Below are 19,124 nucleotides of genomic sequence, written 5' to 3'. Positions count from 1 at the left end.
TGAACCCCCAAACTGACCATCACAAACTGTTGAGCTTGTGTGAGCCAGCACACATCTGACAGACCACATGATCTGAAGTGGAAACCCTGAGCTGATGGGAGAAACTGAACCAGGAAAGAAATCGTGTTTCATAGTGAGTGAGAAACTGATGGAATGATGAACATTTATGAATTTATTTCCTCAGCATATAAGCTCATATTTTAGATTGTTATGGACATTACTGCATGTGGACAGTGAAGAAATATCCTGGTTCTTAAATAAAACAGAACAAACAATATTAAAATTATATTTACTTATTCAGGTCATTTATATTAATTAAGATTATGTCATTAGATTTTTTTGTATTGCTTTGCATTTTTTTCTATATTTACTAGAAGTAAAATTCGCTCCAAAATCAAAAATCCAAGATCAAAGTAATTAGTGGAATCTGTCACAGAGTGTTTTTGAATTATTTACATTATGTGAAGTTTATATAGATCAAATCTTGGACAGAAGGAAAATAAATAGAGAACAAAAATACTTTTTTTAAATCTTTGATTTATTGTGTCATCTGTTGAATTTTGTGGGAAAACGCCAAATAAACAGCAATAATGATGGAAGATGACGCGGACGGCAGCCTCGGTGTTTCAGTGCGCTCTACTTTGTATTGTCTTGTGTTTGAATGCAGTGTTCTGCCACAGTTCTGGTGGATCTTACTACCGGGAAGAACTCATGAACATCAGAGCTTCTACCCTGTGGACTTATTTCCGTGGTGCTTGTGCGTCTCCGTCTTCCTCTCTAACGCTCACTTTCAAAGCAAATGGACGAGCTGACCCTGCTGCTGAACAAACTCCGAGACTTTTCTACGTCCTGTGTTTTGTGCTTCACGGAAACGTGGCTGTGTGATCTTCTAGCGGCCTCTGCGCTCCAGCTGGGTGAGTTTCAGCTTTACAGACACGCGGGAGGTGGAATCTGTTGCCACGACGTTTCGGTGCTATCTATGCACTGCTCCCCGGACCTGGAGGCCTTCATCATCAACTGCAGCCTTCTCCTCATTCATCCCTGTTGCTGTGTGTGGATGAGACAAAGAAGCTGCTTGGATGAGTAGCAAAACATTTTTAACCAAGAAGAAAAAAGTCCAGTTGACGTGACTCGGATAACCAAACCTGGATGACCTTCACTGACATAGATCTATAAAATCTCATTTATAGATTATTGGTATTCGATACTTGTTTCAATTCTATCCAGTGACATCTGGTGAAGAGGCCAACTTTGATTTTTCATGCCTCAGTTAAGGGCTATTGAAGTAACAGTAATGATAATTCATTTTGGTACAAGTAAAGAGAAAAGGCTAAAAGGATTAAGATAAGTTTGTTTCTTTTCAGTTTTGCTCAAGGTCTCAAGACACAGATATGGACATGATAGAGGAAGGTGTTTGTGGAAGTGGAGCATCAATCACAAAAGTGTATGACAGGCATCATCACTGCTGCACAGCAGCCATTGATCGTCTTCAGAGAAGATGACAGATGATGATTGGTGGTAAACCTGTTTTTGTCATCAGTGATGAAAGCAAGTTTCTCCACAACAGAACAGGTGTCAATCACAGGGAGATGATGTTAATTAATGATATTATTCCATTTATTACATGGTCCAGAAATGTGAACAAGTAACACAAATACTGCTGATATTTGGTGATATTTGTATTTGTTATATTTAGAAGAAATATGTTGGGTATAAAGCCTGACTGGGTTAAAATCAGACCAAAGGTTCAAATTAATGAAGGCAAAATATTTGGGTCAAAGTTTGCCCCCTGCTGGACCTTTTATGGATCTGTTATTGACAGCTGCATCCATCACATTAGTGAAATATCTTACAGCAATGTCAAAAAACATTGTTAAACCTCTCAGCCAGGCTCAGATTTGTGGTGAAGGCCTGAGAGTAATTGGGGAAGGAATCAGGAAAAAACAGGTCTGGGGAGACAAACTGAGTTTTGTCTTAGTGGAAATTATTCTGGGAGCCAAAGGTGAGGACGTGATCCCAGTACTGAGTCCAGCAGACATGGAGGCATTGAAAGCAGCTCTGACGTTTTCATGTCAGAAAGTCTGCGTCTTGCTTGTGCTTTTAAAGTTTTACTCTGTGTAACAGCATGTAGCCTGTATATGATACCTTCACCAACAAAATCCAAACTTTTCTGTGTGTTCAGTTCAACTTTAGGAAAGTAGCTAGCTAACTTTATCACATGTGGGGTGAAGCCAAGCGGCTCTGCTGTGTAGTAAAATGGCTTTTTTGGACTTATAATAAGAAACTGAATGAACACAGTTAATATCTAAATAAATCCCTGTGCTGAAATCATTCAGTGTAGTTACTGTATATACTGTAACTCATCCATGTTGGCTGAGGAAAAGTTTTGCTTGCACTGACTTGTTGCTTGTGCATCTGATGACATTGGCAAAACTAATGATGCTAATGAAGTATGTAAGCGACCTTTCCACCGTGTTAGGGACGACATTGCCACAGTCAGCAGCTTTGCTGATAGTTTCTAATTAGTCACTGATCTCACCTCAATATTTAAAAACCCATCTTTGTATTAATCAGGTCACCATGACAACTAGGATGATTGTGCAGTGACATTAAAGTCTATTATATTCTGTCAGTAAGTTTGCTAACAGCTTTAACCACAGCAGAGGGACACACTGGTCAAAGACAGGGACACCTAAGAACACAGCTTGACCAGCTAATAGAATCAGCTGCTGCACCTCTCCTAGGGCCTTCAACAGTGGTTGATCCACCTCCTGAGACCTGCCGTGACTTACACTGTAATACGTTTTTTTGAACTGCACCTCTCCCAGCTGACCTACAAGACAACCCAGCATGGGAGCTGAGAAGGAGATGAAATGCAGGTCAAAAGAGATGAAATCACATTAATACACTTCAGACTGTTGGTGTTTGGCGTCGGTTGTTTTTATATTGTAGGCTGGGAATTATCTACCCTGAGCAAACATTTTCTAAGATATTCAGCAGAAACTGGAAACAGACCTCAGACCCTGAAGCCTGACAGTAGGCAGGTAACTGGGTAAGTTTGGTTGAGGTTAAGGTCAGGGGACATGGACATCTACAGCCCTTTTCACACATGGGATCCCTAACTTTGCTGCCTTCATCTGTCAGAGTTAAAAATCAACTTGGTTTTGTTATTATCTCACATTTATGTTGTGTATTTTATTTATGATTTTCAAATTCCGTTTAGTATTAGTGAATTTTATATAACTGAGCAATTATTATTTGCACTTGTTTTGGTTCCCAGGGAAACTATATTGCTGCACATCACCCTTTATGTAGCCCCTCCCCCTTTCCCTCAGTGCTGCTCCTTATCTTCAAGGGTAAGTTGCTGATGAAATGCTGATGGTGCTGATTTTCTGTTTTGTTCAGAAATTAACCATCAGTTATTGGTTAAATACACGACCGAGGAGACGATGTGATGTTTAGAGACAGATGAACAGAAAGTGGAACTAAATCTTGATGGATGGAGGGATGTTTACTGTGTCTAAAACAAGATTGGGGAACAAACCATCAACTTCCACTTTGTGTTTCTTCCAATAGCAGGTTTCTGCTTTAGTTTGATGCTAAATGAGTTTTTCTTGTTCTTTAAATTAAAATGTGTGAACTTGTTTTCAGTTCTGTCCAGCTCCTGTTTCAGTAAATACTCACTACATTTAATTATTAGAATTCTTCATATTAGCAGTAGTTCTATCATTAACAGTCATTAGTTTGGTGTTTAAAAGCTTCATTAACTTTGCTGTTATTTCAATGATATTGATGAACCTAAACCTTTTCTCATTTCTCTCCATGTTGATTTTCTCTTGTGGTTCTGTGGGTTTTACTAAACTGTCTTATTGGAAATGCTAAACTTCTTTTTTGTTTTGTTGTGATGAACCAAACTAGTTAGTATTTAAAGCCTCATTGTAATAACTATTTAAAATGACACTGGACCTAAAATGACAGACTCAACATTACACAGCACTTCACTGTTGTTGTGGAAGAAAAAATGAAGTTTGCAATAAGATGTTTGTATCTTTATACAGCAGCCAGTTCTATAAAATCCTTTATGGTTTTGTAGGTGACATTTGTGATGTGATGATTAATTCCTGGGTCAATGTTGTCCCTGTGTTCAGGACTGTCTCCAAAAGAGCAAACATTTTACACTGATCTGTACTTGATCAGTTTTCTGTCACTGTGTGATCTTTACTTTTCTTTACTTTTCTTTCTTCTTCTTTACTTTACTTTTCGTTTTGACTGACTGCTTGTAGTTTCCTCAAGAAAAAATAAAAAAAATCTGCAAATGTGTTGAGTGACTAAGAAAAGATAAGTTGAATCTTTATCTATGGACGTCATTTAAACACACTGATGCTTGGAGCCATCTACAGGTCGACTGTGGTGTTTTACTTTAAGGCTTTAATGATCTTTTTATATTTGTACCACATGATCTGTGGTTTGATCTGTGGCTTCTTCTTTTCTGTTCATATGTTTCCTGCAGCTGCTGTTCAGAGACACTCTGACATGTGGTGGTAGCTGCAGAATGGACAAAACATCAGTTGAGAGGCTGCTGGGTGAGTCCAGTCTGCTGGATGTGTTGATGTCTGAATGTTGAGAGAAGATCACTGCTGCTTCCCACAGTAGATCAGTTATTACAGCTCAAACCTGACTCTCATTTCTCTTTAGTTGTGACTTCACTGCTGATCTGCACAACAAACCAAGGTCAGTCAATGTTTTCTATGACACACTGAAAAGGTCTCATTGTGTCTGAGAAAGATGAGTTAGTGTGAAGGACACAGCAGGACGTCATAGAAACACAGAGACTGTTGAAGGTTAGATGTTGGTGTTCACTGTCTCTCTGTGTGAATCTTTACTCACTGTTACACTGATCTCTACTTGATCAGTTTACTGTCACTGTGTGATCATCACTTTTTTCCTCTCTATCATCTGCCTGAAACTAGAAGAAACTCCACTGTCTCTGTATAAGATTTCCGTGTTTAAGTGTCTGCAAATGTTCAGTGACAAAGAAGAGATAAGCTGAGTCTTTATCTATGGATGGTTTTAAAAACCCTGATGTTTGAAGCCATCTGCTGGTCGTCTGTGGGGTTTTTACTTTATAGTTCTTCGTCATTAGCTTCAGTTTTGGCTGTGAAACCTGCTGCTGAGTGGAGAAATTGTCCTCGTTACATTATCCTACTGCTTTACCTACTATTTAAATTTTTCTTTATGATTTTTTCCCTATTTACAAAAATGTTATATTGATTTTCATAGACTCCATATTTAAATAATCACATGCTGCATTTCTGTTAAGGTTCTTTGATTTGAATTAAAAATTAAATTAAAGTAATCAAATAAAAATATGTAGAACTTTTCATATTTTGTAACCATGTGCTCTCATTTTTGTGATTATTTACTTACTGTCACATCATCTCAGTGATCACAGCTCATCTGACTGTGAGTTCCAACTTCTCTCAGCTGTTTGAATATGAGTTTGTCTCTCTGAGCTGTGAGGAGGACGACGGCTCTGCTGGATGGACACTGAGGAGAAACACATCCAAAGGACAGAGGACTCAGTGTGGAGATGGTTGGGGAACATTATCTGGTTCTCTGTGTAATTTCAGCTACATCAACCCATTGGACAGTGGAGTTTACTGGTGTGAGTCCAGAGAGGGATCAACCAGTAACAGCATCACCATCACTGTCACTGGTAAGATCAGACTGTGGAGTTAGTGTTGATGAAGCTGTGTGGAAATGGATGAAATGCTGTAGTTTGTCTCTGTGTTGAGGTGGAGCAGTGATCCTGCAGAGTCCTGTCCTCCCTGTGATGGAGGGACATGATGTCTCTCTGCAGTGTCAAACAAAGAGGCCTCCCTCCAAGCTCCCAGCTGATTTCTATAAAGATGGCTCCCTCATCAGGACTGAGCCTACAGGTCACATGACCATCCACCATGTTACCAAGTCTGATGAAGGCCTCTACAAGTGTCACATCAGCAGTCATGGAGAGTCTCCACCCAGCTGGATCTACGTCACAGGTCAGGATTCACTTTGATTTCAACACTTATTTCATCCACATGTTCAACTGAACAGGTGATTCTCTCTACAGAAAAACCTACAACCACATCTTCACCCACCTCCACCACCTTTACGTCATCGCCACCTCAATCCTCCACTTCCCTTCAGCTTGTGATCACACTGGTCCTCCACCTGGTGGTGTTCTGTCCATACTTGATCTCCACTCTCCTCATGGTGTCTTTATATCGACACAGACACAGAGGTAGCACGTTGAATCATTCACTGACCAAACACTCAGCAAACAATCAATCAATAAATTCATCACTCACACAAAAGAAACATGAATATTTTTACAGTTGATACATTTTCTACTGTTTCATTCTGACCTGTTCTGACTGTAGGAAATGACCTTCCTGTCTCTATGGTGATGACCTCACCTGACCAGCCTGAGCGGGGATTGGATAATGATTATGATAATGTCACCACAGAGCATCACTTCTGATCTGATCCAACATGATCCATATGTTCCCATTTAAAAAAGAAGCTACAATATCAGAAACAGTAAAGGAGCCAGAACACTTCCCTGTGGAACTCCACATGTTCCTCATGATGAACTTTGTTGAATGTCGAATGTCAGAACTTCAGCAGCAGTTTAATCTCTTTTCATCTTGAAATGGAAGCAGCTGTGAGAGCAGGTCTCCAGGATGAGTCCTCAGGTTTGTGAAAGCTGAAAACTTAGAGATTTACATTTACATTTATTCATTTAGCAGACGCTTTTATCCAAAGCAACTTACAAGTGAGGTACAAGGCAGCAAGAATCTAACTCAAGGAGAAAACATCAAAGCAAAGTCCTATCAGAAAAGGGTCTACATTCAATGAAATGCAAGTGCAAGAAAGAGCAGAAAGGATTTTTTTTTTTTTTTAAAGAGATTTAAGTGCATAGGAAGATGCGGAAGAGTTCTGTTTTCAGCAATGTTTTGATTATTGGGAGAGAGTCAGCTGAGCGTGCAGAGTTTGGTAGCTCGTTCCACCATCATGGGATCATTGCGCTAAAAAGCTTTGCTTGGTATCTTTGTGATTTTTTTATACAGACGCATGAACAAATGTATTGTACAAAGCAGTGAACATGTGTTTGTTTTAATAAAAACCATTTGGAAACATGAACACGTGGTTAAATTCTGATTTAAGGTTTGTCAGTCCACTCTGTGCTGTTTCATGGGTGGCAGTTCCTCACTTGGTAGAGTTGCCGTCCACAGACAATACGCTCGGAGGTTCGTGCCCCCTCCCCCGACCACATGTCAGTGTTTCCTGGGCATTGAGCCAAAAAACTATACTACTGCTCAAACACTACATTTATTGGTTGTAGAGATAAATGAGCACACATAAAGAAAATATTGTACAATTTTGCAATAACACGAGCATAACTGATCATATTTCTTGGAACTGCAGCAGAGAAAACAAGGCAGCTGCTGCTTTAGAGGAAACGTTGGTTTTTGCTGCTGTCAGCCTGATGTCATACCATCATCTAATACAATGAGACAGACATCAGAGGCTGATCTGTCAGCACAGTTTGTTCCATCTAACTTTCAGTGATTGTATTGTTGGATGTGTGCTGTGTTGGAGACCAATTAAAGTGAAATACAGGATAGAATATAGTGGACAGTGTGAGAACTTTTACACAACAAAGTGTTAGATTTATAATGTCCAAAGAAGCAAGAGGTCGACTGTAACTAACACTGTTACCAAACAGGAAGAGAAGACGACTGCTGTCACAAAATGTCATTTCTTTGTGGATGTGATTTCACTGCTGTGCTGCACAACAAACCAACATTAGGAAGCTTTTTTCATCCCAGTCTGAAAGTCACTGACAGTGTCTGATAAAGCTGGTGTGGTGGACACAGCAGGAAGTCAGAGAGGCGCCGGTGAGTTAGCACTGAGGATCTGGCTCAGGGACACACCTGGTGGGTAGGCTGGGACTTCTGCATCCCATCCTGCTGCTCTACCCATTGAGCTACCAGGTCCCTAATTCTTCACTATATTTGTACAATTCTTCATGTTTTTAAGTTCAGGAGGGTAAAGAAAAACCTTGTTGTGTTACCTAATGTTCTCATCAGTGATCACACATTAGATTCTCTGCTATTTTGTGAAGTAGACTGATGATTTCATTTGAATGTGTGTATCTGTTTAGTGGGATCATTTCAACCATAGAAATCCTGATCATGACTCTGATTCAGAGAGAGCTCCCTCAAGCAGCAGAGGCTTTTCTCCACAAATCCTCTAAGTGACCTGAGGCTCCATAGATAAAACCCAACAGTACTGATAGTGCTTGTATAGTGTAAAGTCACGTGTATGTATGTGTACGAGTGTTTTATATTTGAAGTATGTTTTTCTCTCAAAATCAACAAAATACTTTTTAGTTTATTTTTTAACTGTTGCTTGTAAAAGCAAACCATCAACTTCCTCATTGTGTTTATTACACAATGTTTCTTACAACAGCACATTTCTGCTTTAGTTTGGTGCTAAATGAGTTTTTCTTGTTCTTTAAATTAAAATGTTTTAAATCAACTTGTTTTCAGTTCTGTCCAGTTCATGTTTCAGTAAATACTCACTACATTTAATTATTAGAATTCTTCATATTAGCAGTAGTTCTATCATTAACAGTCATTGGTTTGGTGTTTAAAAGCTTCATTAACTTTGCTGTTATTTCAATGATATTGATGAACCTAAACCTTTTCTCGTTTCTCTCCATGTTGCTTTTCTCTTGTGGTTCTGTGGGTTTTACTAAACTGTCTCATGGAAAATGTTAAACTTCCTTTTTTGTTGTGATGAACCAAACTAGTTAGTATTTAAAGCCTCATTGTAATAACTATTTAAAATGACACTGGACCTGAAATGACAGACTCAACATTACACAGCACTTCACTGTTTTTCTGGAAGAAAAAATGAAGTTTGCAATAAGATGTTTGTATGTTTATACAGCAGCCAGTTCTATAAAATCCTTTATGGTTTTGTAGGTGACATTTGTGATGTGATGATTAATTCCTGGGTCAATGTTGTCCCTGTGTTCAGGACTGTCTCCAAAAGAGCAAACATTTTACACTGATCTGTACTTGATCAGTTTTCTGTCACTGTGTGATCTTTACTTTTCTTTACTTTTCTAAGTTTTGACTGACTGCTTGTAGTTTCCTCAAGAAAAAATTTAAAAAAATCTTCAAATGTGTTGAGTAACTAAGAAAAGATAAGTTGAATCTTTATCTATGGACGTCATTTAAACACACTGATGCTTGGAGCCATCTACTGGTCGTCTGTGGTGTTTTACTTTAAGGGTCTTCCTGATTATCTTCAGTTGTAAAAACTGCTGAACTTGATTTTCATTTACACCATATTTTAAGGATCACAGGCTGCATTTCTTTTTAGGTTCTTAAATCAATCTGTGGAGGTTTTGTAAATGTCTTAATTTCAATTAACATACATATTTGTAATAAAAGAGCTTTTTGTATTTGTACCACATGATCTGTGGTTTGATCTGTGGCTTCTTCTTTTCTGTTCGTAAGTTTCCTGCAGCTGCTGTTCAGAGACACTCTGACATGTGGTGGTAGCTGCAGAATGGACAAAACATCAGTTGAGAGGCTGCTGGGTGAGTCCAGTCTGCTGGATGTGTTGATGTCTGAATGTTGAGAGAAGATCACTGCTGCTTCCCACAGTAGATCAGTTATTACAGCTCAAACCTGACTCTCATTTCTCTTTAGTTGTGACTTCACTGCTGATCTGCACAACAAACCAAGGTCAGTCAATGTTTTCTATGACAGACTGAAAATGTCTCATTGTGTCTGAGAAAGATGAGTTAGTGTGAAGGACACAGCAGGAAGTCATAGAAACACAGAGACTGTTGAAGGTTAGATGTTGGTGTTCACTGTCTCTCTGTGTGAATCTTTACTCACTGTTACACTGATCTCTACTTGATCAGTTTTCTGTCACTGTGTGATCATCACTTTTTACTTCTCTATCATCTGCCTGAAACTAGAAGAAACTCCACTGTCTCTGTATAAGATTTCCGTGTTTAAGTGTCTGCAAATGTTCAGTGACAAAGAAGAGATAAGCTGAGTCTTTATCTATGGATGGTTTTAAAAACCCTGATGTTTGAAGCCATCTGCTGGTCGTCTGTGGGGTTTTTACTTTATAGTTCTTCCTCATTAACTTCAGTTTTGGCTGTGAAAGCTGCTGCTGAGTGGAGAAATTGTCCTTGTTTCATTATCCCACTGCTTTTACTACTATTTAAAATTTTTCTTTATGATTTTTTCCCGATTCAGAAAAAATGTTATATTGATTTTCATAAACTCCATATTTAAATAATCACATGCTGCATTTTAAGGTTCTTTGAGTTGAAGTCTGCTGAGTTTTTTTCAAAGGTCAGATGATTTGAATTAAAATTAAATGAAAGTAATCAAATAAAAATATGTAGATCTTTTAATATTTTGTAACCATGTGCTCTCATTTTTGTGATTATTTACTTACTGTTACATCATCTCAGTGATCACAGCTCATCTGACTGTGAGTCCCAGCAGCTCTCAGTTTTTTGAAGGAAAGTCTGTCTCTCTGAGCTGTGAGGAGGACGACAGCTCTGCTGGATGGACAGTGAGGAGGAACACAACAAAAAGACAAAGGACTCAGTGTGGAGATGGTTGGGGAAAACCAGCTGGTTCCTCCTGTAACATCAGTTACATTTTCCCATCGGACAGTGGAGTTTACTGGTGTGAGTCCAGAGAGGGATCAACCAGTAACAGCATCACCATCACTGTCACTGGTAAGATCAGACTGTGGAGTTAGTGTTGATGAAGCTGTGTGGAAATGGATGAAAAGCTGTAGTTTGTCTCTGTGTTGAGGTGGAGCAGTGATCCTGCAGAGTCCTGTCCTCCCTGTGATGGAGGGACATGATGTCTCTCTGCACTGTCAAACAAAGAGGCCTCCCTCCAAGTTCCCAGCTAAGTTCTTTAAAGATGGTGTCTTTATTGGGACTGAGCCTACAGGTCACATGACCATCCACCATGTTACCAAGTCTGATGAAGGCCTCTACAAGTGTCACATCAGCAGTCATGGAGAGTCTCCACCCAGCTGGATCTACGTCACAGGTCAGGAGCTTCACTTTGATTTCAACACTTATTTCATCCACATGTTCACCTGAACAGGTGATTCTCTCTACAGAAAAACCAATGACCACATCTTCACCCACCTCCACCACCTTTACGTCATCGCCACCTCCATCCTCCACTTCCCTTCAGCTTGTGATCACACTGCTCCTCCACCTGGTGGTGTTCTGTCCATACTTGTTCTCCACTCTCCTCATGGTGTCTTTATATCGACACAGACACAGAGGTAGCACGTTGAATCATTCACTGACCAAACACTCAGCAAACAATCATTCAATAAATTCATCACTCACATAAAAGAAACATCAATATTTTCACAGTTGATACATTTTCTACTGTTTCATTCTGACCTGTTCTGACTGTAGGAAATGACCTTCCTGTCTCTATGGTGATGACCTCACCCGAACACGCTGAGCGGGGATTGGATAATGATTATGATAATGTCACCACAGAGCATCACTTCTGATCTGATCCAACATGATCCATATGTTCCCATTTAAAAAAGAAGCTACAATATCAGAAACAGTAAAGGAGCCAGAACACTTCCCTGTGGAACTCCACATGTTCCTCATGATGAACTTTGTTGAATGTCGAATGTCAGAACTTCAGCAGCAGTTTAATCTCTTTTCATCTTAAAAATGGAAGCAGCTGTGAGAGCAGTTCTCCAGGATGAGTCCTCAGGTTTGTGAAAGCTGAAAACTTAGAGAAAGACTCTGAACCAGATTTTTTTATACAGACGCATGAACAAATGTATTGTACAAAGCAGTGAACATGTGTTTGTTCTTAATAAAAACCATTTGGAAACATGAACATGTGGTTAAATTCTGATTTAAGGTTTGTCAGTCCACTCTGTGCTGTTTCATGGGTGGCAGTTCCTCACTTGGTAGAGTTGCCATCCACAGACAATACGCTCGGAGGTTCGTGCCCCCTCCCCCGACCACATGTTAGTGTTTCCTGGGCATTGAGCCAAAAAACTATACTATTGCTCAAACACTACATTTATTGGTTGTAGAGATAAATGAGCACACATAAAGAAAATATTGTACAATTTTGCAATAACATGAAAATAAATGATCAAATTTCTTGGAACTGCGGCAGAGAAAACAAGGCAGCTGCTGCTTTAGAGGAAACTGTGGTTTTTACTGCTGTCAGCCTGATGTCATACCATCATCTAATACAATGAGACAGACATCAGAGGCTGATCTGTCAGCACAGTTTGTTCCATCTAACTTTCAGTGATTGTATTGTTGGATGTGTGCTGTGTTGGAAACCAATTAAAGTGAAATACAGGATAGAATATAGTGGACAGTGTGAGAACTTTTACACAACAAAGTGTTAGGTTTATAATGTCCAAAGAAGCAAGAGGTCGACTGTAACTAACACTGTTACCAAACAGGAAGAGAAGACGACTGCTGTCACAAAATGTCATTTCTTTGTGGATGTGATTTCACTGCTGTGCTGCACAACAAACCAACATTAGGAAGCTTTTTTCATCCCAGTCTGAAAGTCACTGACAGTGTCTGATAAAGCTGGTGTGGTGGACACAGCAGGAAGTCAGAGAGGCGCCGGTGAGTTAGCACTGAGGATCTGGCTCAGGGACACACCTGGTGGGTAGGCTGGGACTTCTGCATCCCATCCTGCTGCTCTACCCATTGAGCTACCAGGTCCCTAATTCTTCACTATATTTGTACAATTCTTCATGTTTTTAAGTTCAGGAGGGTAAAGAAAAACCTTGTTGTGTTACCTAATGTTCTCATCAGTGATCACACATTAGATTCTCTGCTATTTTGTGAAGTAGACTGATGATTTCATTTGAATGTGTGTATCTGTTTAGTGGGATCATTTCAACCATAGAAATCCTGATCATGACTCTGATTCAGAGAGAGCTCCCTCAAGCAGCAGAGGCTTTTCACCACAAATCCTCTAAGTGACCTGAGGCTCCATAGATAAAACCCAACAGTACTGATAGTGCTTGTATAGTGTAAAGTCACGTGTATGTATGTGTACGAGTGTTTTATATTTGAAGTATGTTTTTCTCTCAAAGTCAACAAAATACTTTTTAGTTTATTTTTTTAATTGTTACTTGTAAAACCAAACCATCAACTTCATCATTGTGTTTATTACACAATGTTTCTTATTGAAGCAGGTTCTGCTTTAGTTTGATGCTAAATGTTCTTTAAATTAAAATGTGTGAACTTGTTTTCAGTTCTGTCCAGTTCCTGTTTCAGTAAATACTCACTACATTTCATTAGTCATTAGTTTGGTGTTTAAAAGCTTCATTAACTTTGCTGTTATTTCAATGATATTGATGAACCTAAACCTTTTCTCATTTCTCTCCGTGTTGCTTTTCTCTTGTGGTTCTTTGGTTTTTACTAAACTGTCTCATAGAAAATGTTAAACTTCCTTTTTTGTTGTGATGAACCAAACTAGTTAGTATTTAAAGTCTCATTGTAATAACTATTTAAAATGACACTGGACCTGAAATGACAGACTCAACATTACACAGCACTTGTTGTTGTTGTGGAAGAAAAAATGAAGTTTGCAATAAGATGTTTGTATCTTTATACAGCAGCCAGTTCTATAAAATCCTTTATGGTTTTGTAGGTGACATTTGTGATGTGATGATTAATTCCTGGGTCAATGTTGTTCAGACAATGTCCATTTCTTTCACTCACGTAATTTGTCCAGTTTCTTAACCTTCACACTGTCTCCAAAAGAGCAAACATTTTACACTGATGTGTACTTAATGAGTTTTCTGTCACTGTGTGATCATTACTTTTCTTTACTTTTGTAATTTTTGACTGATCGCTTGTAGTTTCCTCAAGAAAAAATAAAAAAAATCTGCAAATGTGTTGAGTAACTAAGAAAAGATAAGTTGAATCTTTATCTATGGACGTCATTTAAATACACTGATGCTTGGAGCCATCTACTGGTCGTCTGTGGTGTTTTACTTTAAGGCTCTTCCTGATTATCTTCAGTTGTAAAAACTGCTGAACTTGATTTTCATTTACACCATATTTTAAGGGTCACAGGCTGCATTTCTTTGCTGCTGGGTGAGTCCAGTCTGCTGGATGTGTTGATGTCTGAATGTTGAGAGAAGATCACTGCTGCTTCCCACAGTAGATCAGTTATTACAGCTCAAACCTGAACAGGTGATTCTCTCTACAGAAAAACCTACAACACCACCTCCACCTGGTGATGTTCTGTCCGTACTTCATGTCCACTGTCCTGATGGTGTCTTTATATCGACATGTACCAACAGGTAACACTCTGAATCATTACAGACACTCATCAATCAATCAACATATTGTAGCAATTATTTATATTTTCAACTTTTTCTTGTGCACCTGTTCTGACAGTAGGAAATCACCTGGATGTATCTATGGGAACGACCTCGCGCACCCAAGCTGAGTATTGGATGGTGACTATGATGATGTCACCACAGAGCACTGTGATGTGATACAATCAGCAGAAAGTCTTCACTTTGTCAGATTCTGAACCCAGCAGTAAAGAGGAGGTGGATGTGATCTCTCCTGCAGGAGCTTCACTTTTCTCACCCATGCTGTTGCAGAAGTCAGCATGGAAAAACTGTATATCTGGCCATGATCAAAAGGAGTCAGAACTCACAGTACAGTGACTGTTAAGATCAGTCTATAAGCTTATCATCTATGACCCATGTTCCTGTTTACAATAATCCTGAAAAAAATCTAACAATTCAATAGTTTAAAATGTAGAACTGATGCCTATAAGGACACTGCACTGCACCCTGCCAAGCTGCTCAATGATTTTAAGGGGGTTTGGTATGATTTTACAAATGGAGAAATGCTTGACTTCATCCAGAAGAAAAGGAACAAGTGAAGAGAGAGAATCCAGTGTCAAAACATTTAAATGTGACCAAGGTTACGAGGTGAAAGATCCTCTGATTTCACAACTTACTCAAAGAGCGAGAGACGAGCATAAAACTAACCAAAGATTCAATATTCAAGATTCAAAGTGTTTCCCTGCACAATGAAATTCTCATTTTGCTGTTCACAATAAATGTCATAGAGTAAAGTAAAATAAAAAATAGAAAAAAAATACAATAAAACATAAGAGCAAAAAAATAAAAGAGCAGTAAAAGTGAGGTAGTGTAGTTCTGAAATAATGAATGTGCAAAAGCAAAAATGTAAATCAATGTAAACAGTTATGTTATGTTCATGGTTGCAAACTCCTGTCAGCTGTTTAGGAGTCTGATGGCAGAGGGGAAGAAAGAGTTCTTCAGTCTTGAGGTTCTGCATTTCACACTTCTGTACCTCCATCCTGAGGGTAGAAGTGTGAACAGTCCGTGCTGGGGGTGGGAGGGGTCTTTGAGGATGGAAGCAGCTCTCCTGTGGACTCTGTGGTGGTAGATGCTCTGCAGAGAGGGCAGTGGAGTCCTGGTGATCTTCTGTGCAGTCTTCACCACGGTCCATGACAGTAGTGCTGCTGTACCACACAGTGATGCAGTTGGTCAGGACACTCTCAATGACGCAGCTGTAGAAGTTGCTGAGGATCTTAGGCGACATGCCAAACTTCCTCAGCCTCCTCAGAAAATACAGCTGCTGTTGGTCCTTCTTGACCAGCTGCGTGACGTGAGGTGTCCAAGTGAGGTCCTCACTGATGTGGACACCCAGGTATTTAAAGCTGCTCACCCTGTCCACTTCAAGCTCCCGGATGAACAGTGGCTGACGCCTTCTCCTCCCCTTTCTCATGTCCACTATCATTTCCTTCATCTTGTCCGTTATGAGGGTGAGGTTGTTGTCTCACCATTGCACCAGACTGTCCACCTCCCTCCAGCAGGGTGTAGAGGATGGGGCTGAGTACACAACCCTGTGGAGTGACAATGTTTGTGATGATACTGGCTGAAGTCCTGTTACCAATCCTGACAGACTGAGGCCTGCCAGTCAGGAAGTCTAGGAGCCAGTCACAGAGGGTGCGGTACAAACTAAGTGTGGACAGTTTGTGGGTGAGTTTGTGGGAAATGACCGTGTTGAAGGTGGAGCTGTAGTCGATGAAGAGTATCCTGAGGTATGAGTCCTTATTTTCCAGATGAGAGAGGGAGTAGTGGATGGCAGCAGTAATGGCACCCGAGGTGGACATGTTGGGCCGGTAGGCATACTGCAGGGGGTCAATAGTGTCTGGTATGCTGCTCTGAATGTGGAGATGAGAACATCAGCCAGCTCGTTGGCACATGCTCTGAGGGCCCGCCCAGGAATGTTGTCTGGTCCTGCTGCTTTGCAAGGGTTGATCTTCCTCAGAGCTTTGTGTACCTGGGTCGTTGAGACGGTTGGTGGAGTGGAGGGTGGTTGAGTGGTCCAGGTTTGTGTGAGCCCCCTCTCTGCAGTGTAGCTGGGGGCCTCAAAGTGGGTGTAGAATGTGTTGAGGTCGTCCGGCAGGCTGTCTGTTGAGGTGATGTTGGTGGTGTTGGTCCTGTAGTCTGTGATGTGCTGCAGTTTTTGCCACATCAGCCCCAAGTCAGCAGTAGAATAGAAGCTGTCCAGCTTCTCTCTGTACTTCCTCTTGGCCGCTGTGATGGCTTTTCTCAGTCCATACTTTGAAGCTTTGTACTCGGTCTCATTGCCTGATCTAAATGCAAGAGAGCGAGTACGCAGCATGTGACGTACCTGACTGCTTATCCAGGGCTTCTGGTTTGGAAACTTCCTGATTTGTATGGTGGGAACGATGTTATCAACACAAGTGCTGATGTACCCAGTCACATACTCAGCATAATCCTGTACGTTGACGGAAGAGTCCTCCAGAGTGGCTGCAGCTTTAAACACATCCCAGTCTGTCAGAGCAAAACAGTCCTGCAAGGTGCTCTCAGTCTCTGGGGTCCAGAGTTTAACCTGTTTGGTGACAGGGTGTGTTTGTTTCAGTCTTTGTCTGTAAGCAGGGTACAGGAACAAAGAGATGTGGTCTGAGTGTCCGAAGTGGGGGCGGGATGCAGCCCTGTATGCACCACGTATGTTGCTGTAAACATGATCCAGAGTGTTCTTATCAAGTGTGGGAATGAAGTCACCAGCAACAATAAAAACAGCGTCAGGATGAGCCGTTTCTAACACGCTGATGACGTCATAGAGTTTGCTGATGCTGCGGTGGAGTTAGCTCGTGGGGGGATGTCAAATTCCCTCGGTAGATAATAAGGAGGCACTTCAGCAGTAGAAACTCCACATCTGGCGAACAGTGAAAATCAGCCGTCTGTATGTCTCCACACCACGAGTTGTTAACATACACACACCCACCTCCCCCTTTAGCTTTACCGGACGCGGCCGTTCGATCGCCTCGGTGAACAGAGTGAGTCTGTAGGTGAATGGCGTCCTCTGGGACTTTGTCTGAGAGCCAGGACTCTGTGAAAATCAGGGCGCAGGACTCTCTGATTTCCCGTTGAGTTGTAATCCTGGCTCGTAGCTCGTCTAGTTTGTTTTCCAGGGACCGCACATTCGCTAGCAGGAGGCTAGGTAGCGGTGGTCGGCTAGCGCGAGCTTTTAGCCTAGCATGGAGCCCCCCCAAAGATGGGTTTATTAACATATACCAAAATTAAATATGTGCAATGTTTGGATTTTTAAGTGTATTTAAGCAAAAGTAGGCAAACAAATGAACTACTTTTTGGAAGGGCTCACTGCAGGAAGACCCCACACTAAGCCCCAATAAACCCCAACCACACATGCTAAGAAGAACCAACAACACTGCAAACTTGGTTATGTACCTTAAGGCTACCACTCAGTGTTAACATGCAATGAAGTGGGGCTAAGGCCTGGTTCTCCCCACAGTTCCTTCCAGAATTCTACAAAAGAACAGAATTACAACTGTTAGTACTGCAAGTGCAGCTTCCAGAGTAGAAACAACAAAAACGTTGCTCCGCTGGACAGTTGGTTCCAAACTTCAGCACAATGTACTGTACAATCAGACCCACCTGAGGACCAGAGTGTTAAAACAACCATTTAGCAAATGCAGCCAGAGAACAGCTCCTACAATCTGCAGTGAGCCCACACCAAACAATCTTACCAGGCTCAAACGCAGAGACTGCAAGTTAGACACACCTGCCTTAAGAAGGGCAGCCACCTCTCTGAAGGCCCTGACCAGCCACCTGTCCCTGTTTGTAATCATTGAACCTGATAGATCCAGTGTGTTTTATAACATTAAACTCAAACCATCTTTTCTTTTCTAGCAAAAAGGAAAAACCCTGAATCTTTCTCAAAAAACTTTAGCTGTGTCCTACAGTATTTCCCTCAGTCCCTGTGACTTAGCAAAGTCACCATCAGTCCCGTTTATTCTCTTACACAGAATTGTTCCAGTTTCTGTAAAGATCTTATTGTTGATCCTACACCTGAACCAATCAGCTCTTAGATCAGGTTGGGTCCAGCTGTTTATTTTGATCAAATCCACAGTCAGCTTCAACACAGAAGCTGCTGATGAACAAGAGAGAAAGAAGTGAGAACGTTTCCTTCAGTTTAACAGTTTAGTCTTTTTTTATTACCAGTTGAATCTTCACTGTTTGTGTTTGTGGGCGGAGTAAAGTAAGAAATCTTTATCAAACTCAGCTGCGGTTTCACTTTGGTTTCTTGTGGTTGTTCAGCTGACAAATTTCTGGCCCCACAAAAAACATCCATCCAGGAAATGAGACATTTGAGACAAATGAGACATTGAGCTACTTTTGGGAATTGAAACATTGGCCTCTATTGTTCAGACAAGCAGATGCAGTGATATGAACAAACCCCACAGGACACGTTAGTTTTAATATTTGACCTGCTGTACGTCCCAGTGTCTGCGCTCACTCTGCAGGGATGATGGACATCAACAGGCATTGAAGCTAAAGAGTGAGGACTCATCCTTCTGAAAAGTTCCTCGTTCTTGATGTTCCTGCTAATATCTGCCTCTTGGTGTGTGCAGATGAAACTAAAACCTTCTAACTGCAAGAACAAGGTCACCGGGAACCTT

The 19,124-nt window shown here is 40.7% G+C and overlaps 3 protein-coding genes across 5 annotated transcripts in view; 2 read left to right on the top strand and 1 right to left on the bottom strand.

Annotated features, from left to right (window-relative positions):
- The window catches only part of LOC137137017 (interferon-induced protein 44-like), a 111,134-nt gene that overhangs the window by 16,849 nt on the left and 75,161 nt on the right, over positions 1 to 19,124 (bottom strand). The gene's annotated exons all lie outside the window — the stretch shown is intronic.
- On the top strand, positions 4,445 to 7,319 carry LOC137137028 (uncharacterized). The gene is made up of 6 exons (XM_067522892.1): positions 4,445 to 4,583; positions 4,696 to 4,731; positions 5,444 to 5,716; positions 5,796 to 6,041; positions 6,113 to 6,283; positions 6,423 to 7,319. Exons 1-6 carry the CDS (start codon positions 4,553 to 4,555, stop codon positions 6,521 to 6,523), a joined length of 858 nt encoding a protein of 285 aa, XP_067378993.1. The 5' UTR covers positions 4,445 to 4,552; the 3' UTR covers positions 6,524 to 7,319.
- LOC137137022 (Fc receptor-like protein 5) lies at positions 9,553 to 13,939 on the top strand. Of its 3 annotated transcripts, XM_067522883.1 has the most exons (6): positions 9,555 to 9,658; positions 9,771 to 9,806; positions 10,553 to 10,825; positions 10,905 to 11,150; positions 11,224 to 11,394; positions 11,534 to 13,925. In XM_067522883.1, exons 1-6 carry the CDS (start codon positions 9,628 to 9,630, stop codon positions 11,632 to 11,634), a joined length of 858 nt encoding a protein of 285 aa, XP_067378984.1. In that variant the 5' UTR covers positions 9,555 to 9,627; the 3' UTR covers positions 11,635 to 13,925. The 3 variants fall into 3 exon arrangements, with proteins under 3 accessions (XP_067378986.1, XP_067378984.1, XP_067378985.1); XM_067522885.1 differs by lacking the exon at positions 11,224 to 11,394 and having other exon boundaries at positions 9,553 to 9,658; positions 11,534 to 13,939; XM_067522884.1 differs by lacking the exon at positions 11,534 to 13,925 and having other exon boundaries at positions 11,224 to 11,511.

The sequence above is a fragment of the Channa argus genome, chromosome 12, assembly GCF_033026475.1.
Source record: "Channa argus isolate prfri chromosome 12, Channa argus male v1.0, whole genome shotgun sequence".
Taxonomy (NCBI): Eukaryota; Metazoa; Chordata; class Actinopteri; order Anabantiformes; family Channidae; genus Channa; species Channa argus.
Note: the sequence above shows the minus strand (reverse complement) of the source record. Positions and strands in the feature narration are given on the sequence as shown.